The sequence below is a fragment of the Carcharodon carcharias genome, chromosome 14 (assembly GCF_017639515.1).
Source record: "Carcharodon carcharias isolate sCarCar2 chromosome 14, sCarCar2.pri, whole genome shotgun sequence".
Taxonomy (NCBI): domain Eukaryota; kingdom Metazoa; phylum Chordata; class Chondrichthyes; order Lamniformes; family Lamnidae; genus Carcharodon; species Carcharodon carcharias.
This window is the reverse complement of record NC_054480.1, coordinates 35,589,613-35,611,967: the sequence shown is the minus strand read 5'-3', so window position 1 is coordinate 35,611,967 and position 22,355 is coordinate 35,589,613. Positions and strand designations below refer to the sequence as shown.

General features: G+C 43.2%; 1 protein-coding gene across 1 annotated transcript in view; it reads right to left on the bottom strand.

Annotated features, from left to right (window-relative positions):
- Positions 1–22,355, bottom strand: part of LOC121286885 (peroxidasin homolog) — a 231,380-nt gene that overhangs the window by 128,759 nt on the left and 80,266 nt on the right. Inside the window, exon 2 of the mRNA XM_041204103.1 lies at positions 2,868–2,939. Coding sequence (XP_041060037.1) covers positions 2,868–2,939 — 72 coding nt within the window. The remainder of the gene's footprint in view (positions 1–2,867; positions 2,940–22,355) is intronic.

Here is a 22,355-nt window from a genome sequence, read left to right as displayed (position 1 = left end):
AAATCTGTTTTAAAACACAAAAGGATGTGACCACTGTAAAATGCCTCAACCGGAGACTAGTCTAGTTTCACGAAGAAATGCAAATTACTGTAATAGTTCTGCATAGCTTGTCGTCATATGATAATCAGAACACCTAAGTAACTGACACAATTGTAAAGTGTATAAGTGTGTAAAACGAACTATGATCGGGGAGGCAGTCTCTTCATGAGCTGTGTCCCCTGTGCGCACACTTGTAATAAAGCCATTGTCTTATTTGCACCTCCACCGTCTCCATCTCTAGTGTCGCTTGAACACTGCAACGCTATGGATTGTTTAAAAATGTGGGCAGTTGATGTATTGCCATGGAAGCTGGAAGGCAGGTCTAGTTGTCCCTGTTTGACCAGGTTTTTGAACGTGGCTGTGGTGTGAACTGGAGGTTATGAAGGCATTGTGGGGTTACTGTTGCAAGCTTCCTTGCAACTTTATTAGACTTTAATCCTTTATTCCTAGCCTTTATTAGCTGAGGCATAGGATATAAGAGCAGGGATGTTATGCTGGAATTGTATAAAATGCTGTTTAGGCCACAGATAGAGTATTGTGTGCAGTTCTGGAATTCGCATTATAGGAAGGATGTGATTGCACTGGAGAGAGTGCAGAGGAGATTTACCAGGATGTTGCCTGGGCTGGAGAGTTTTAGTTATGAGGAGAGATTGGATAGACTGGGGTTATTTTCCCTAGAGCAGAGGAGATTGAGGGGGGTCATGATTGTGGTGTATAAATTATGAGGGGCATAGATTGGGTAGACAGGAAGGAACTTTTCCCCTTGGTGGAGAGATCAATAACCAGGGGGCATAGATTTAAACTAAGGGGCAGGAGGTTTAGAGGAAATGTGAGGAAGAATTTTTTCACCCAGAGGGTGGTAGGAATCTGAAACTCACTGCCTGAAAGGGTGGTAGAGGCAGATATCCTCAACATTTAAGAAGTATTTGGAAGTGTACTTGCGATGCCATGGCACACAAAACTATGGGCCTAGTGCTGGAAAATGGGATTAAGCAGCATTTCACTTGCATTTCCCCCAACTTAGTCTACTGCATTCGTTGCTCCCAATGTGGTCTCCTCTACATTGGAGAGACCAAACGTAAACTGGGCAACCGCTTTGCAGAACACCTGCGGTCTGTCCGCAAGAATGACCCAAACCTCCCTGTCGCTTGCCATTTTAACACTCCACCCTGCTCTCTTGCCCACATGTCTGTCCTTGGCTTGCTACATTGTTGCAGTGAAGCCCAACGCATACTGGAGGAACAACACCTCATCTTCCGACTAGGCACTTTACAGCTTCCGGACTGAATATTGAATTCAACAACTTTAGGTCTTGAGCTCCCTCCCCCATCCCCACCCCCTTTCTGTTTCCCCCTTCCTTTTTTTTCCAATAAATTATATAGATTTTTCTTTTCCCACCTATTTCCATTACTTTTAAATATTTTAAAATCTTTTATGCTCTCCCCACCCCCACTAGAGCTATACCTTGAGTGCCCTACCAACCATTCTTAATTAGCACATTCGTTTAGATAATATCACCAACTTTAACACCTATGTGTTCTTTTGTTCTATTGTTGTTGACATCTTTTGATGATCTGTTTCTATCACTGCTTGTTTGTCCCTACAACCACACCCCCCCCTCCACTTCTCTCTCTCTCTCTCTCCCCCTCCCCCCCCACCGCACACACACACACACACACACACACACACACACACACCTTAAACCAGCTTATATTTCAACTCTTTCTTGGACTGGAACTCAAGTTCTGTCGAAGGGTCATGAGGACTCAAAACATCAACTCTTTTCTTCTCCGCCGATGCTGCCAGACCTGCTGAGTTTTTCCAGGTAATTCTGTTTTTGTTTTAGAATAGTTAGGTACTTGTTTGACCAATGCAGACTCGATGGGCCGAAGGGCCTTTTTCTGCACTGTAGACCTCTATGCATCTATGACTCTATAACTAACTCAAGATGAAAGGCACAGGCAGAAAAAGAAATGTGGAATAAGAGATATTTCAGACCATAACAAATAAACAGTGGACTTAAAATAAAGTGCAATCAGTGACATTGGTCAAATGATCCGAGTGAATGCACGCACAGCTGTGAGGAAGAAAGAGGAAAAAATTGGTTGGTTGTTTTTATTCCCAGGAACACTTCATCAATCATCTCCTAGTCAGTTCAAGATGGTTCAGTTGTTATCCATTTCACTGGAAATGTCAGACGTGATAAACAGCAGCAGTGTTCGTTAGAGAAGGATAAAAAAGCTTTAAGATATATAAATGTTTCTTTCTTTGTGGAGTTACCAATTATAATGTTTCTCTGGGTGAAGCACCGAGAGAAACAACTCAACACAACAGAATATCTCACCATCAATATACTCATTCAACACTATAAGTCAAAGGGTTGTAATTATAGCCTAAGATTTCACATGATACAGTTTATAGCTGCCTTGGTCAATTGATATCTGCAGTAATATTAGCTTCAAAAAGGCCCACGGAGATAGTACTAGCTACGTCAATAAAGCTAGCTAATCCAATCCAAATTTACTGTACAAAACTTGTCAAAAACGAATGGCATTTATATTCCAATTAACCTTTTCAAGCTGCCAGATTTTCTGCCATCTGCACAACTGCTACTAATAAAAGATCCAGCCTCACTAGTCAGGAGAGAATCCAAACTCCAGCGGAACATTAAATGCCACACAATGGTTTTGCATTGATCTTGGAACCAACCCCAAGTACACCAAACACTCAAGATGGTTTAATTGTCAACATAAATTTCCATGTTCAAAACTCTAATGTAGGCCTACATGGGAGAATAAAATGGTTCTGGAAAATAAGGCATTACTCACAATGTGTTCAGATTCCTCAGTCTCCTAAAGGCTGCTGGACGAATTTCCTTAATACGATTGAATCGTAGATCCCTGCAATATATAAAAAAAACATTTTTTTGCATTAGCTGAGTGATAAACACAAGCATCTTTTTACTTAATTAAGCAAAATTCCACCACATTTTGGCAACTAAGAGAATATTAGCAAAAAGGAAAGCACACAGCATTGGAGGTAACGGTGATATGGGTTGGTAATTGGTTGGGAGATATGAGACAGAAGGGGGGGGGGGACAAACAAAGTGTCTTATGATTACTAGGATGTGACATGTGGTGTTTCCAGGAATCTGTTCAGGGTCCTCAGCTTTTTACCATGTATATTAATGACTTGGATGAAGGGATAGAGAGTCGTATATCCAAGTTGGCAGAAATCAAGCAGGCGCAGCAAGATGTGTGGATGGGAAAGGAAGTTGCAAAGGGACACAATCAGACTAAGAGAATGGGGAAACCTTTGGCACATGGAGATCCTTGGTGGACCCGACAAACAGATTTTTGTAATGTTAGTAATGTTTAGGGTGGTTGTAATGGTTAGAGTCTAGGAACTGTAGCTTAAAAAAGGGATTTGAGCGTCCATTAACATAAATTACTGAAAGTTAGTGCACGGGTACAAAAAAAAAATCAAAAAGGCTGAAAAACTGTTGGCCTTTATCACAAAGGGCTGGAATAAAAAGGGCAGAAAGTTGTGCTTCAGTTATCCAGAGCTTTGGTCACACCCAACCTATTTCATTTAAGGCACCACAGGATACAATGGCATTGCAATGCAGTGCAGATTCACCAGTGTACCTGGGTTTAAAGAGTTACATTATGAAGACAGATTGCATAAACTTGACTTCTATTTCCACAAGTTTAGCAGATTGAGGGGGTAACCTAATCAATAAAATGATAACAGGATTCAATAATGTAGATAGAGGGGCCAATTTTAACCCCCAGCTCCACCATTGAGAACACGGCTGGAAGGGCTTAAAACCATCTGAGCCCACTTATTAGCCTCAGGCTGCAACTTCCCACCTGGTAACCTTTCATCTTCAGTGATTTCTGCTGCAGGGAAGCAGGGGCCCAAGTCATTGTCCTGATGACATCTTTGATACTACAACAGCATTTTAACTTTGTTGGCTCCAACAGCTGAACCATGCAGTAGTCCTGGATGGGCCAGGATAAGTTAACAAGTTTTGCTTTTACATGGAACGTTACAAGCCGTGGTGTCCATGAGTGTTTTCCCGGGCCCTGCAGAGGGTCTTTGGTCTCCCCAGCACTGACTTTGTTTTTCTTTCCCCTGATCATAATTGATTTGGCAACTTCACCCCCCTTCTCTCCCCATCAACCCAGGCCCTTGTTGTATATACCACATGCCAGGAATCGTTCCTTCGATCTCTGACAGCATCTAGTTTTCACCACTATTCCTGTTGATTCCACTGTCTTTCCTTTTGGATTCAGACAAGTGATATTGATTTTTTTTTTAAATTGAAGGCCTTGCTGCTAAAATTGGCCAGGTCTCACTTCATTCATGGGTTCTCCCACACACACTGATCCTGCTCAGAGTTAAAGCTGAGCCCTGAGACATTACTCCCTCGGGTGGGAGAATGCAGAACATGTGGACACAATCTTAAAATTAGAGCTAGGGCATTCTGGAGCGAAATCAGGATCCATTTTTTCAGACACAGGGTAATGGATATATGGAATCCAAACTGCAGCGAATTCAATTTTTCAAGAGTTCGACGGATTTTTTTTATTAGCTACGGACATTAAGGCATATAAATCAAAGGATAATAAATGGAGTTGAGATGCAGGTCAGCTATGATCTAACTGAATGGTGGAACAGACCCGAGGGGGTGAATGGCCTACTCCAGTTCCTATGTTGTAAACGAAGAAAGACTTGAATTATACTATGCCTTTAATGACCACCAGATGTCCCAAAGTACTTAAAGCCAATGAAATATTTTTGAAGTACAGTTACCGTTCTAATATAGGAAATGTGGCAGCCAATTTGCACACACGATCCCACAAACAGCATGGTGATAATGACCCGATAATCTGTTTTTGTGAAGTTGATTAAGGGATAAATATTGGCCAAGATACCTAGGATAATTCCCCTGCTCTTTTCAAAATAGTGCCATGGGATCTTTTACATCCACTTGAGGGCAGATGGGACCTCAATTTAACATTTTATCTTAAAGACAGCACCTCTGACAGTGCAGTAGTACACTGGAGTGTCAGCCTTGATTTTCGTGCTTAAATCCTGGAGTGGGACTGACTCCGAGGCAAGACTTCTAACAAAACAACCACTACTGACACAATCAACACATGTTACAATAAAGATAACCAAGTCTTTCCCTTCTCCAACCAGACCAAAATTTTGCCTCACTTAGAAGTCCATTCACTTCCTTATGACCGTGTGTAATGTGCTGTTATTAAAATCAGTGAATCAACTTCATCTTTCCAGAAGAGGTCAATTATCTTTTGAGTGGTAGAATGAGTGAACATTGTAGGCTGGAGAAATCACTAACACAGATAAACCATGAGGCTTTTTAATAAATATGAAAAGATCACCTATTGCTCATCATGTGTCAGAAGGTATACTTCTGATAATATTGGGAATGCCAGTGACATCATAAATATATTCAAAACAGATGTGTTTAGAATTTAGCTATCCATAGTGAATGGAATAACAAGCTGTGTACGTTCATCTCCCTCAACAGTGCGCATGAATTAAATAACAACTGTCTCATTTCTTATAACTTCTTCTCTTCTTTCCTTAACTAAGTCTTCAGGCTTTACCTCATTTTATTCCTTAATTTTTTTGTTTTGTACTATGTTGGGTCCTGGGTAGAAATCTACATTGTTTTGGGTTAAATCTCTATTCTATGCTAACCTCCAGGTGTAACTGTGACCTTCACCTTTAGCATGGTCTTTTGCTGAGATTATTTTCTCTGCTGGATTGCCTTGGTTTCACCACTTGGCTTCCTCCTAAGGGCTCTATTCATTCACTGTCACCTGCTGGTTCTCATCCTGCTCTAGATGCTCCCACAGTATTGAATAATCTCTGATTTGCCGTCATTTGCTTGCAACCATGACAAAAGCAACTCCATGGGCCCAGTCCTTCTTTCTCATTAACCTTCTGCACAGGTTTTAACTGATGTTTCATTCATGGGTGTTGATGTTAGCTCTTACTCCTTACCTGGCTGTACTTTTCACCAGCTTCCCAACCCAAACTGTTGTGGTAGCCGTGTAATCCTTATCACCAAGCCATACCTTTTGGTCTCTCCTCCTTACTCCATTGGCACCTTTGAACATCTCATCTTATTCCACCCCCCTTACACCTCCATCAAAATCTCAGCTCCTCAAACCTCACCAGACTTCCTCCATTTTATCCTTTCCACTTTCAGCCTCTAAATGACTCCCTATTCCAAACTAATTCCTTTCATGTCCATCACTAGAAAGGGAAAAAAACTCTTCAAATTGCTGACAACTAGACTTGCAAATTCCCAGTTGCCTAGCATGTGGCCTTTCTTTCACCATATACTCACTGGCTATCACTTTGGTCAGCTATTCCCTCAATGCCACCTTCAATGCCATTGATCAGAGCAAACTTTTCCCCAACTTCCATTAATACCATTCCCCAGGTAATTCCCATCTTTGCTTGCTCAAGTTAAAGGGGAGGAGACTTGAACATATCTGGTGTAGTCATCCATCATTAGGTGAAGTTGGGCTATACCAAGTTCTACCTCACCTCATTCCCCTCTGCCCAAACTGTCGACTACACCAGGATTATTTTGGAAGCCCCTGGCTTCTTTTCTCCACTATGTAACATCTCCTTAAATCATTCTCCCCTGACCCTTCTGACAAATTAAAATAGCATATGGATGGAAGTCACCCATTCAGCTGCCTCTATTGTTATCTATTCAGGCACTTTCCCTCTCTTGCCATCACCTCTTCCTCAAAAAATCCATCAACTTCCCTCTCCTATCCAAATTCCTTCAAAGTGTTGTCATCTCCCAAATCTCTGCCCACCTTTCCTGCAACTCCCTAATGGAATCTTTTCAATCAGGTATCTACCCACTCAACACATTGAAACAGTGAGGTGGGGAGTTGTGTCAAACTTCTTTGTGACTGAACATGGGGCATTATTTTTCCTTATCCATGCTGTTCCATTGGAGAGTTAGCCATACTTCCTCCTCCAATACCTTGCCAATGTTGACCCATTCAGTGGGACTGTCCTTCATATCATGTAAAAATGGTGTTGGGATCATTGGACCCTGGTTTACATGTACTCATAGATCCTGTGCCTCAGATGGCTCAGAAAACCTCACAGGTAAGATGGTGGTGGGTAGGATTCCTTTGGGAATACAGCGACAAGTATTTCCATCGGCTGGGCAGGGTTAAAATTGGCCCTGCAGAATTTACAGCACAGGAGGAGGCCATTCATCCTATTGTGTATCAGATCTTTGAAAGAGCTCCATTTTGTTGCACCCCTCACTCCATCTCCATTCCCTTAGATACATCCACTTCTCGTTCAAAAACTTATGGAATTTGCTTCCAACAATATTTCTGCTCGTGGCGAATGTTTTATTTCAAATTAGAGGAAAACGTAGTCTGATGTTTCCCCAGTGAATTAGGACCACATTTCTTATTGACATATATTAATGAAATAAGGCGGGATTTTCCAGCCGTGCCCTTCGCTGGGATTGTCCGGTCCCGCCAAAAGTCAATGGACTTTAGGCTTGGCCGTCGAACCTCCCGCCTGTGGGTCCCGCCACAATGGGGCTGGAAAATCCCAGCCACAGACTTGGGTGTACAGGGCATAATTTCAATTTCCAAATGACAGGAAATTTAGAGAAGTAGCAAACAATGAAAAGAACAGTAACAGGCTTCAGGGGACCGTACAAACTGGTGAAATGGACAGACATATGGCAGATAAAATTTAACACCGAGAACTGTGAAGTGATCCTTCCTACCAGAATGTATGAGAGACAATGTAAAATAAATTGGACAATTTTAAGGGAGGTGCAAGGACAGAGAGACCTGGGGGTGTATGTTTGTATCTTCGAAGGTGGCAGGGCAAATTGTGAAGGCTTATTAAAAAGCATTTAGGATCCTTGGCTTCTTCAACAAAGCATAGATGCAAAAGGAAGAAAGCTTAAGCTAAATCTTGATAAGGCAATGGTTAGACCTCAGCTGGAATATGTTCAATTTTTGGAGAGATGTCAAGACCTTGGACAGGGTGCAGAAATTATTTACTAGAATGATACCAGGGATGAAAGACTTCAGTTATCTGCAGAGTCTGGAGAAACTGGGGTTGTTCACCTTACAGCTGTGAAGTTTAAGAGGAGATTCTCTACAGGTATATGAGTTTTGATATAGTAAATAAGGGGAAACTGTTTCCCATGGCAGAACTGTAACCTGAGGATACAGATCTAAGATGATTTGCAAAAGAACCAGAGAGGAAGAGAGGAAAGATATTTTTTGCCTGTTGTGACCTGGAAATGTACTGTCTGAAAGGGTGGTGGAAGTAGATTCAATAATAACTTGCAAAAAGAAAATTGGATAAATACTTGAAAAGAAAAAAACGGGGACATTTGGCTAATTGGATAGCTATATCAAAAAGCAGGCAAAATGGGCTTAGTGGCCTCCTTCTGTGCTATATCTTCCATGATTCTTTGACATTCTCTATCCTGACAAACTACTGTATAAAAATATTCTCTTAATCCCTCCCTTAGTTCTTTAGGTGATGATCTTTAAATTTATATCCATTAGTTAACAACTCACTGACAAATGGAAATAATTATTTCCCTAATGAAATTTCATAGTTTTGAGCACCTCCACTAAATTTCCTCTTCCGTAATAAAGAGGTATCCAGTTTTTCTCATCTCTCCGGATTCCTTTGGTTCTTTTTGCTGGTGCACAGAAACAATTCACTAAAGTTTCACCCACAACCTGTGCAGTGAGTTAGTGAAAGCCAAGTTTCATTGTGGTTTCTTTACATTAATGCCAAGCCCACCAAAATCCCTAGTAGTTTTTGCTAGTTGCTCCATTCATTTCTATCCTCTGTGCTCTAGCTAGTTCTTTATTCAAGGAGGCATTTAATTCCAGACAGCAAGGCAAAGATTGTCTCTGATGTTCCAATCAACTGGAGGAAATCAGCAAAGTGGAAAAATATTGCAATACCAATAGAACAATTAAACCAACAGATGTACATATTGTATTTTTAAAAATTCATCTAGGGGATCTGGGCTTTGCTGGCTGGGCCAGCATTTATTGCCCATTCCTAGTTGACCCTGAGAAGATGGTGGTGAGCTGCCTTCTTGAACCGCTGCAGTCCATGTGGTGTAGGTACACCCACAGTGCTGTTAGGAAGGGAGTTCCAGGATTTTGAACCAGCAACAGTGAAGGAACGGTGATATATTTCCAAATCAGGATGCTGAGTGACTTGAAGGAGAACTTCCAGCTGGTGGTGTTCCCATCCATCTGCTGCCCTTGTCCTTCTCGATGGTAGTGGTCATGGGTTTGGAAGGTGCTGTTGAAGGAACCTTGGTGAATTCCTGCAATGCATCTTGTAGATGGTACACACTGCTGCTACTGTGCTTTGGTGGTGGAGGGAGTGAATGTTTGTGGACGTGGTGCCAATCAAGTGGACTGCTTTGTCCTGGATGGTGTCAAGCTTCTTGAGTGTTGTGGGAGCTGCACTCATCCAGGCAAGTGGGGAGTATTCCATCACACTCCTGACTTGTGCCTTGTAGATGGTGGACAGGCTTTGGGGAGTCAGGAGGTGAGTTACTTGTTGCACAATTCCTAGCTTCTGACCTGCTCTTGTAGCCATAGTATTTAGATGGCTAGTCCAGTTCAGTTTCTGGTCAATGGTAACCCTCAGGCTGTTGATAGTGGGGGATCAGTGATGGTGATGCCATTGAACATCAAGGGGCGATGGTTAGATTCTCTCTTTTTGGAAATGGTCATTGCCTGGCACTTGTGTGGCGCAACCATACTTGCCACTTGTCAGCCCAAGCCTGGATGTTGTCTTGCTGCATTTGGACATGGACTGCTTCAGTATCTGAGGAGTTGCAAATAGTGCTAAACATTGTGCAATCATCAACGAACATCCCCACTTCTGACCTTATGATGGAAGGAAGGTCATTGATGAAGCAGCTGTAGATGGTTGGGGCGAGGCCACTACCCTGAGGAACTCCTGCAGTAATGTCCTGGAGCTGAGATGACTGACATCCAACAACCACAACCATCTTCCTTTGTGCTAGGTATGACTCCAACCAGCAAAGAGTTTTCCCCCTGATTACCATTGACTCCAGTTTTGCTAGGGCTCCTTGATGCCACACTCAGTCAAATGCTGCCTTGATTCAAGGGCAGTCACTCTCACCTCAGCTCAGGAGCTCAGCTCTTTTTTCCATGTTTGAACCAAGGCCGTAATGAGATCAGGAGCTGAGTGGCTCTGGTGGAACCCAAATTGGGCTTCAGTGAGCAGGTTTTTGCCAAGTAAGTGCCGCTTGATAGCACTGCTGATAACCTCTTCCATTACTTTACGGATGTTGCAGAGTGTACTGATGGGGCGGTAATTGGCCGAGTTGGATTTGTCCTGCTTTTTGTGTACAGGACATACCTGGGCAATTTTCCACATAGCCAGGTAGATGCAAATGTTGTAGCTGTACTCGAACAGCTGGCAAGTTCTGGAGCACAATAGTAATACTATTGCCGGAATATTGTCAGGGTCCATAGCCTTTGCAGTATCCAGTGCCTTCAGCTGTTTCTTGATATCACATGGAATGAATTGAATTGGCTGAAGACTGGCATCTGTGATGCTGGGGATCTCCGGAGGAGGCCGAGATGGATCATCCACTCGGTACTTCTGGCTGAAGATTGTAGCAAATGCTTCAGCCTTATCTTTTGCACTGATGTGCTGGGCTCCTCCATCATTGAGGATGGGAATATTTGTGGAACCTCCTTCTCCAGTGAGTTGTTTAATTGTCCACCACCATTCACGACTGGATGTGGCAGGATTGCAGAGCTTAGATCTGATCCATTGGTTGTAGGGTAGCTTAGCCCTGTCTATCACTTGCTGCTTATGCTGTTTGGCACACAAGTAGTCCTGTGTGATAGCTTCACCAAGTTGACACCTCATTTTTAGGTATGTCTGATGCTGCTCCTGGCATGCCCTCCTGCACCCTTTATTGAACCAGGATTGATCCCCTTGCTTGATGGTAATGTTAGACTGGGGGATATGCTGGGCCATGAGATTGCAGGTTGTGTTTGAGTACAATTCCACTGCTGATGGCCCACAGCGCCTCATGGATGCTCAGTCTTGAGTTGCTAGATCTGTTCGAAATCTATCCCATTTAGCACGGTGGTAGTGCCACACAACGCAATTGAGGGTATCCTTAGTATGAAGGTGGACTTCATCTCCACAACGGCTGTGTGGTGGTCACTCCTACTGATACTGTCATGTCACAGATGCATTTCATTCCTTTTTTGTGACTTTAGGTCTCTGGATTACTCGTCCAGCGACAATACTACTACACCGTTACCTCCTCTAATATTAGGCAAATGAAAGTAGCATTGATGTTACAACTGAGTGGTTTGGTAGGGCCATTTAAGAGTCAACCACATTGCTGTAGGCCAGACCAGGTAAGGACTAAAGATGGGTTCCATAGTCGTCAATAGACTTTTAATTCCATCATCTGCCCGTGGCGGTATTCAGAGTATTACCGAGTCTCTGGATTACTCGTCCAGCGATAATACCACTATGCCATTGCCTCCTCTAATATTAGGAAAATGAAAGTAGAAAAATACTAACAGAGTTAGTGACCAACACTAACACCAATATAATTACTTTAAATGCAGTAAAATATCCCAACACACTCCATAGATGTGAAAAACTACAGATGAAAGGCATTTGTGACTCTGACCATAAAATGTGAAAAAGTAACAAAGTAGAGCAGTTTAGGGGACTTTGAGTGTACCGGCCCCAACTGGCAGAGGGCTGTGCAGCCAAAGGCAGCGCCAAGAGAGGGGTTATGCAAAGGAATCCATAAATCGAATGAGTGAAGAGCATATTCATGGGGCTGAATGAGGTTATAGAGGAAGGTTAGGCCAAGACCATGGGGAGCTTTGCAGTTGAGGACAAGGATTTAAGTGGGTATGTAGGCAGATAGGAAGGCAACGAAGGAATCAGCTCATTTATGTTGAATTCCCCAGCACACTGAACAGGCATCTGGCTCTTATTAGAGATTACCAGCAGAGAAAGATCCTATTGTACCAGTGTCAGGGCTGTGATTTTAAAATGTTCTTTCACAAGTATCAAATTTCACCAATACTTTGTGCTGTGATATTCTATTTATCCCATGAGAGTCAGACAACTGAAAACAAATTACAAAATGTTATTTTGTTGATCTAGTTGGTAGGTACGTTCACAGATGAAATACAGTTAATTAAATAATAATTATCACAATGGTTCACAGAGTTATGTTTGCCTAATGAGTTGCTGAAGGCCCCATGTTGAATCCACTGACTGTACTGCAGTTAACTGATATCAGCTAATAGAGTACCACAGTAAGTGGTTTGAGGTGCATGGAGCAGGGGTAAGGGTTAAAGGAAAAAGAAAATAATGGACAGCTTTTCCTCTTCTAATCCAATTTACAGCAGAGGTCACAAAAACAAAAATACCTGGAAAAACTCAGCAGGTCTGGCAGCATCTGTGGAAGGAAGCACAGTTAACATTTCGAGTCCGCATGACTCTTCAACAGAACTAAGGAAAAATAGAAAAGGGGTGTAATATAAACTGGTTTAGGGGTTGGGGGGGGAGGGGGGGGCGGGACAAGAGAGCTGGATAGAGAGCCAGTGATAGGTGGAGATAACCAAAAGATGTCACAGACAAAAGGACAAAGAGGTGTTGAAAGTGGTGATATCATCTAAAGGAATGTGCTAATTAAGGGTAGAAAGCAGGACAAGCAAGGTACAGATAGCCCTAGTGGGGGTGGGGTGGGGTGAAGGAATCGAAAAAGACTAAAAGGTAGAGATAAAACAATGGATGGAAATACATTTAAAAATAATGGAAATAGGTGGGAAAAGAAAAGTCTAAATAAATTATTGGAAAAATCAAAAAGGAGGGGGAAAAACAGAAAGGGGGTGGGGATGAAGGAGAGAGTTCATAATTTAAAATTGTTGAACTCAATATTCAGTCCGGAAGGCTGTAAAGTGCCGAATTGGAAGATGCGGTGCTGTTCCTCTAGTTTGCGTTGAGCTTCACTGGAACAATGCAGCAGACCAAGGACGGACATGTGGGCATGTGAGCAGGGTGGAGTGTTGAAATGGCAAGCGACAGGGAGGTCTGGGTAATGCTTGCGGACAGAACGAAGGTGTTCTGCAAAGCGGTCACCCAGTCTGTGTTTGGTCTCTCCAAAGTAGAGGAAACTGCATTGGGAGCAACGAATGCAGTAGACTAAGTTGAGGGAAGTACAGGTGAAATGCTGCTTCACTTGAAAGGAGTGTTTGGGCCCCTGGACGGTGAGGAGAGGGGAAGTAAAGTGGCAGGTGTTGCATCTTCTGCAGTTGTATGGGAAGGTGCCGTGGGAGAGGGTTGAGGCGTAGGGGGTGATGGAGGAGTGGACCAGGGTGTCACGGAGGGAACGATTCCTATAGAATGCCGCCAGGGGTGTGAAGGGAAGATGAGTTTGGTGGTGTCATCATGCTGGAGTTGGCGGAAATGGCAGAGGATGATGCTTTGAATGCGGAGGCTGGTGGGTTGATAACTGAGGACAAGGGGGGACCCTATCATGTTTCTGGGAGGGAAACGAAGGTGTGAGGGCGGATTCGCAGGCCTCCCACCAGCCTCCGCATTTAAAGGATCATCCTCTGCCATTTCTGCCAACTCCAGCATGATGACACTACCAAACACATCTTCCCTTCAGCTCCACTCCCCCACCCCCCACAACACCCACCCCCCCCACCCCACACCGGCAGCATTCCATAGGGATCGTTCCCTCCATGACACCCTGGTCCGCTCCTCCCCCTACACCCCACCCCCTCCCACGGCACCTTCCCATGCAACTGCAGAAGATGCAACACCTGCCCCTTCACTTCCCCTCTCCTCACCGTCCAAGGGCCCAAACACTCCTTTCAAGTGAAGCAGCATTTCACCTGTACTTCCCTCAACTTTCGTTGCTCCCAGTGCGATTTCCTCTACATTGGAGAGACCAAATGCAGACTGGGTGACCGCTTTGCAGAACACCTTCGTTCTGTCTGCAAGCAATACCCAGACTTCCCTGTCACTTGTCATTTCAACACTCCACCCTGCTCTCATGCTCACATGTCTGTCCTTGGCTTGCTGCATTGTTCCAGTGAAGTCCAACGCAAACTGGAGGAACAGCACCTCATCTTCCGACTCGGCACTTTACAGCCTTTCGGACTGAACATCGAGTTCAACAATTTTAGATCATGAACTCTCTCCTCCATCCCCACTCCCTTTCTGTTTTTTCCCCTTCCTTTTTGTTTTTTCAATAATTTATATAGACTTTTCTTTTCCCACCTATTTCCATTATTTTTAAATGTATTTCCATCCATTGTTTTATCTCTACCTTTTAGCCTTTTTTGATTCCTTCACCCCACCCCACCCCCACAGGGCTATCTGTACCTTGCTTGTCCTGCTTTCTACCCTTAATTAGCACATTCCTTTAGATAATATCACCACCTTCAACAGCTTTTTGTTCTTTTGTCTGTGACATCTTTTGGTTATCTCCACCTATCACTGGCCCTCTATCCAGCTCTCTTGTCCCAACACCACCCCCCCCCCCGCCTTTAAACTAGCTTATATTACACCCCTTCTCTATTTTTCCTTAGTTCTGTTGAAGAGTCATGCGAACTCGAAACGTTAACTGTGCTCCCTTCCACAGATGCTGCCAGACCTTTTCCAGGTATTTTTTGTTTTTGTTTTCGATTTCCAGCATCCGCAGTTTTTTGCTTTTGTATTACAGCAGAAGTCAGTGGATTACAATCAGACTTGAGCTCAGCTGTGATGTCCCCAGTCCCCTGCCCAACAATCACCCTCAAGCCTCACAAGAATAGCAAATTGGTGAACGTACACAGGACTATTGTTTTAAAACAAGAATAATCGATAGTAGAAGTTTGAAATGATCACAGATTCAGACATGTCCAAACATTAAATACAAAACATACAGCAATTAGACAGATTCCACTTTATTTATGGAGACATGTATTGAAGAATTGAGTTTGTCAGAACTCAGCTGGGACCAACTATATCATCAACATCATGCATACAAGTGCAGGTCAGGGGCTGGAGACTGTCCAGTGAGTGGTCACCTCCTGATCTCTGAAAGCCCCTTCACAAAGCCAGGAGTGTGACTAAAACATCATTTATCTGGAGGGGCGCCAATATTCCTTCAAACTGCGCAGTAGCAGAAGTTCCCACGCAGGCCAAGAACAAGTCAGCCCCTTTAAATGAGGGCACGTGGACGGCCATGCAAAAAACTTTAAAGGTTCTATGCCCTTAAATGAATAGGCCGCGCATAACAACTACAAAAATTAGCGGGGATACTTATGGGTGCCGATTCAACACTGAATAAACTCAACACCATTTCAGGACATATCAGTTCACTTGGTTTGTATTCCCGCCACTGAATTCAATGGCCATCCCATCCACCACCAATGCAGTTGACAGTGCATCCAACAACTCAATAAACCTACTTCAACAGGACTTTCCAGACTTATTACCAGGGAGAGGGGCTGGATTTTATGGGGTGCCCCGGTCCCTCCTTATCCAGCTAAAAAGCCCAGGGGGAGGAGGGTGTGTGGTGGGGAGGGCGGGGCCACCCATGCCCCTGACAGCTGCAATTTAAACACTGAGGCCAGCATTAGTTGCTTTAAGGTGAGATTTCTGCCCTTTTCTCGGGAGAAAGTCCCACCCTAAAGAACTGCTAGCTAATTGGATTGACCAGCAGTTCTGTAGCTCCAACATCTTTTGAACAAGTCATTAAAAAAAAGTCTACTACAGTTCATCAGATTTGCTGTAAGCTAGCTGGATGCAGTGTCCACTGTTGGGACTATATGCAGTGCCACCACACTGAGGAGCCCAGGTAAGTCCAGCGTTGGAGGTCTCAGGAAGGGGGTTGGTGGGGGCGGGGCAGGAGCGGGCAGGGGGAGATGCCTCCGATGAGCCCAGTGAATCTGCATAGGAGCACCCCCCCCCACCCCCCACTCCTGCCGTGCCCGACACCAACCTGCGCAGCTAATTCTGGTGGACCTCCCTCATGGCATGGGTCTCCCCCCGCTGTGGGCAAAAGAGGATTGAGGGGGGGGGGAATAAGGCCCATTAATTAGCCACTTAAGGGCTTCAATAGGCCCAAGGGTGAGTGGGCCACCCATCATCAACTCCCCCCCGCCCCCACCAAAAAATTTCAGACAGGTCAGGGCAGGCAGGTAGGTGGCAGAAAGCCCACTGGATTTTCTGTCCCTCCCCCACCTTCAAACCTGCTGACGGGGTGCATAAAATCCAGCCCAATGAGTAGCAATATAATTCGGCTACAAGTCACACATCACCCCAGCTATCCTACATCACCCATCCTTCATTGTTGCTGGGTCAATATGCTGGACTTTCTTACTTAACACTATTGCGAGAGCACCAGGGTCGCAGTGGTTGAAAAAGGTGACAACCCAGTACTTTTAACGCAAGAGGTGGGCAATAAATGTATCAATGCCAGCATCATCCACATCTGTTGAACAAATCATTAAAAGAGTTCATCAGATTTGTTGTGACCCAGCCTCTGAATTAATTCTATTATTACTTTGCATTGCATTAGACATCTAGTGATCAATGATAAATGCAACAGTCAATATCCCTGGTATCCTTCCACCTCCTCCTTGGCAAGGTCTACCCCACCAGCCCACCCAGTAAGAGTACCCATTCCCCATATTTAAAATTGTTTCATTTGTAATAAAGTATGATATTGAAGTACAGTCGATGCTTCTGTGCGAGGGATATTTATATATAATTATTCTCTATGTTTTACAGATTTTCTGTAACATTGCTATGTTAAGTCAGATGATGTATTGAAGCATTAATAAAATGGATAAGCAGCCTGCCTACAATTGGTAAAGTAGCTGTTCAGTTAATTGGAAAGCAAATTTAATAATATTTTTATGGCAAACAAACTAAAACTAATTTGCTATTTTGAAGAATTCTTTTGAACTTTAAAAAGAATAAAGCAAACTTTGGAGGGATACAGTTTTGAACATGTGTACATTTTGCTTTAATTCTGAAGATAACCTCTTATCACAGGACAGATATGGATGGGTCAGACTACTTAGCTCACCATACCTAATCAATCCAGAAAGGTCTCACAGTCCCTCTACAACATGGCATATAAATGTTTCTTACCATTAAACAATTGACACACAAACATAAGATATCAAAGACAATTGTGATAGAATAACTTGTCATATAGACTTCTAGTTAATCACCAAAATAACAATTTGCTTATGACATGGTATGACATTCTCCTCCTTGTAAAACAGTATATCATCCAATTTACTGTTAGTAGGTCTACAATGTACAAGCATACACGTAGAACGCTGTGTTACAGATGCTAAACAACTCTGAACTGCTGAGCCCTTCTGAACTGCAACCTGAAACTGACAAACACATTTTAATCTGCCTACTTTGCTCATTAAACACAGCTGAACTCACTTTGATCTCAATGTCCTAATTAAAATTAGCCTTTGTGCCCTTAAGAGGGTAAAAGATAGATTACATACATTCCTTAGCAGCAGAATAATACATTGTTTTATAATGGGGGAATTGTCATGCTCAAAGTGATTTATTGTGGGAAATGTTATAGGAGATTTGCTAGGACACAAAATAGATTTAGTACACAGCTGTAAATTAACCAGCATATGTGACAGGTAATTGGATTTGATCCATATTGTATAAACACCTGTTGTGAAAACTAATAGTACCCTTAAAAGGTATCTGCTTTTCATACCATCCTATTATAAGGTCTATGATCTACTCCATGCCAAATCTACTAAAATATTGGGTCGGTCTAAGCATCAACAAGGGCAAAGACCATATAAACTTATGAGGCATTTTGGCCAGAGAGATCTTTACCATGTTTAGAAATACACGTCTTACATTCAACACAATTATGACAACTCTAAGTTTGAATACGTTAATGTTGCATAATGCAACCATAAGGAACATCAGGAAACAATTTTGCAGGTGATTCTGTCCTCACCAATATTCACAGACACTTTTCCGGAGAAGCTCTCCGAGAGGATAGCAATCAGGAGCTGGAATGCAATGCAGTTCTTCCCCTTTAACACAGGGACACTATAATAACTCGATTGCTTTGCTGGTTGAAATTAGTTTATTCACCATGGGTCTGGTATTGAACTGGAAACTATTCTAACCTACACAGTTCAATAATACATTACCCAATATATTTATCTGGGAATTAATTGGAGAAGCTGTAAAGATGCAGGTGCAATCAAATTCAGTTGGCCAAGGCTGCGACTGCTACCTGACCAATCAAAATCAGTTATGATTTGACCAAAAAGATCCAGCAGACGTTGCAAGGAAGCCTGATGTCAGAGCCGAGGGAATCCTGTGGTAATCAGCTCAGTGTGCATTCTGTGGAGACAAGAAGTCAATCAACCTTGTGATTAGCACAGTGCATTTGCCTGCAGGTTGAAACCATGACAATCAAAGTTGTTGCATTTGGCTTGCGATACATGCAAGGTGGGCACCTATTCCAATAAAAAGAGAAACAAAAGAATTGAGAACTATGAGGGGTGGAAACCACAAAGGATATCAATGGAGGAAGAAGTGGTTTCAAAGTAGATGTGTATTTGACTAACTAGCACCCACTCTTGCTCGAAAGCAACATTTCAGCACACCCCACCAAAGATATAAAACCTGGAGCACAAGAACAATCAGTGCGAGCCCTTATGATTGACAAAAAGGTAAAAAAAAAAGGAATAGAAACAGCAGCTTGATCAACCGAGTGACTACATTCAATTATGGGCTGATCACCTGTGGTGCGATTGTAAAGGGAAGTTTCAGCCACAATATTATATGACTCATCCTATTTGTCTGAATATTGTACAAAAATTCAAACAATAATCTGAATTTAGAAATTATTTCATAATCCTAGAGTAGAAGAACTTGTAAAAGAACTGGGCATAGATTTACCTTAGAAAGCCAATGTCATTTGTTGAATAAGACTGGCAGCATGCTAGTGAGTTTTAAAATCTTCATCATAGGACTGAGAAGACACTGAACTCAGGTCAGGAACTGGAGTTGAAAAGGAAAATAAACTATGAAAGAGCCTTCAACTATCTCAGTGCAACTCTTCAGAATTCCAATTTCCCTAAACTTCTTTGCCTTTGCCTCTCCCTTCCTTTGAAAGCCTTCACAAAATCTCTCCTTTTGGCAATGCTTCATTCATTTCTCCCAGTACTGTTAGACGTTTCCTCTCTGTGAAACAACACAAAGTTTACCACATTAAAAAGGCTCAGTATAAATGCATTCAAGGCCACCCTTGTGTACATTTTTGATGATGGATGAAAGGGAAACTGATGGAGTGAATGTCATCTGTTTGTTCACCCAAGTGTTTATACACATCTTTAGGAGGTTTGAAAATGTGCAAGGAGTAAAACAAATATTTTAATTGATAACTTCTTATTCATATAACGGGCTTAACTTTTACCTTCAGGCAGGAACATGGTCCACCCATGAACAATTGCCAGCTCACCTGAGAATGGCATCAGGGAGACTGGACAAATTTCAATGGCTGGGTTTCACTAGCATGCCACTTGCTGACCTCCTAACCAGGATGGCCAAGAAGTCAATAAGAGGCAACTGCACTGGCATCAGGGTGGGGTGGGCGGCTGAACCACAGGAACAGTTCCCAGCACAAAGTAGGTGGTTCGGAAAGACTTAGCAGGGAAATCATGGTCAGGAGAGGGATGGGGAAAGAAGTCCAGGGCAGAAGCCTAAAGGAGTACTACTATTCTGCAGCTCTGGTCTGGTAAGGAAACCACCACTATTTGTCCACTCATGCCTCAGGTAAAAATAGCAGCTGGGTCCAATGATATCATTAGAGTATATTTAAAAAAGGTTTCCTTTGGCTTGTGGCGGGTGCCCTTGCCACTTCCAATTTAAAATTGCAGTTGACAGTTTGTGACTGGCATGGAATGAGTATGCACCTCTCCCTGCTGCTCCATTTTAATTGCCAGTTTTCTACCATGTAAGAGTATATAAAAATCAACTCTAGTAGCAAGCAATGGTCATAGAGTAAGAAACAGACAATAGAAGAGCAGAAATTTATAAGTATAATTTAGTCATAACACATGGGTATAATCCATGCAGATCAAAAATACTCCAGAGCAGTGTTGCCGAATGAGCCATTTTGCTTTATTTTATTTGGTGCTGATTTTGTGTAAATAGCTGCAGTAAAATTTTCCAGTGCTGCAGAAATTTGTTTTTTTTTCCAAATGGCTTGTTAATGGTGTTTGCTCCAAGTCCTTTGTTTCTAAGTCCTTGTAAACATTCAGAACTACATTTTAATACAGTCTGGCAGGCACGTTTTCTAGTACCATATAAAGGAAATGTTCCATTTTCCACTATGTCATCTTAATCCTTGCTGAAAGATCTGCCAAAGGCAACCAATTAAACTCAAAAGTTTCAAAAACTTAAATAACTGCGACTGCACTGTGTTCCCATTCAGAAGAAAGCCACAAGTCCTGTCTAATCTTATCTACTAGTGAGTTGAAATTGAGGCAGAGTCCATATTTCAGGTCGTTTTATCATAAGACATTCTCACAAGGGGTTGTGTTCCGGAGATGCAATAACCTGCCCCTCAGCTAAACATTACTAAAAATAAGATATGTTCCACAGGGGTTAGCTGGGCTTTTGTGGCCAATTTCATTAAAAAACAAACAAAAGAACAGTTAAAACACTCACAACAATAACATAAAATAATGGAAGCAAAATCAGAATTACCTGGAAAAACTCAGCAGGTCTGGCAGCATCGGCAGAGAAGAAAAGAGTTGACGTTTCGAGTCTGCATGACCCTTCGACAGAACTTTAGTTCGAGTCCAAGAAAGAGTTGAAGTATAAGCTGGTTTAAGGTCTGTGTGTGGGAGGGGGCGGAGAGAGAGAGAGAGAGAGAGAGAGAGAGAGGTGGAGGGTGGGGGTGGTGTGGTTGTAGGGACAAACAAGCAGTGATAGAAGCAGATCATCAAAAGATGTCAACAACAATGGTACAAAAGAACACATAGGTGTTAAAGTTAAAGTTGGTGATATTATCTAAACGAATGTGCTAATTAAGAATGGATGGTAGGGCACTCAAGGTATAGCTCTAGTGGGGGTGTTTTTTTTTTAATAAAAGGACTGTCACTGACCTCATCTCCTCTGGGGATCTCCCTCCCACAGCTTCCAACCTGATAGTCGCCCAACCTCGGACGGCCCGCTTCTATCTCCTACCCAAAATCCACAAACAGAACTGCCCCGTAGACCGATTGTCTCAGCTTGCTCCTGCCCCACAGAACTCATTTCTCGTTATCTTGATTCCCTTCTCTCTCCCCTTGTCCAGTCCCTTCCCACCTACATCCGTGATTCCTCTGACACCTTACGTCACATTAACAATTTCCCTGGCCCCAACCTCTTCCTCTTCACCATGGACATCCAATCCCTCTACACCTCCATCCCCCACCAGGATGGTCTGAGGGCCCTTAGCTTCTTCCTCGAACAGAGGCCCAAACAATCCCCATCTACCACTGCTCTCCTCCGTCTGGCTGAACTTGTTCTCACACTGAACAATTTCTCCTTCAACTCCTCTCACTTCCTCTAAATAAAAGGTGTGGCTATGGGTACCCGCATGGGCCCCAGCTATGCCTGTCTCTTTATGGGGTGTGTGGAACATTCCTTGTTCCAGTCCTACTCCGGCCTCCTTCCACAACTCTTTCTCCGGCACATCGATGATTACTTCGGTGCCGCTTCATGGTCTCGTCGGGACTTGGAAAAATTTATTAATTTTGCTTCCAATCTCCACCCCTCCATCATTTTCACGTGGTCCATCTCTGACACTTCCCTTCCCTTCCTTGACCTCTCTGTCTCAATCTCTGGTGATAGACTGTCCACCAATATCCATTACAAACCCACCGACTCCCACAGCTATCTCGACTACAGCTCCTCACACCCAGCTTCCTGTAAGGACTCCATCCCATTCTCTCAGTTCCTTCACCTCCGTCGCATCTGTTCCGATGATGTTACCTTCAAAAACAGTTCCTCTGACAGGTCCTCCTTCTTCCTTAACCGAGGTTTTCCACCCACGGTCGTTGACAGGGCCCTCGACCGTGTTCGGCCCATCTCCCGCGCATCTGCCCTCACGCCTTCTCCTCCCTCCCAGAAACATGATAGGTTCCCCCTTGTCCTCA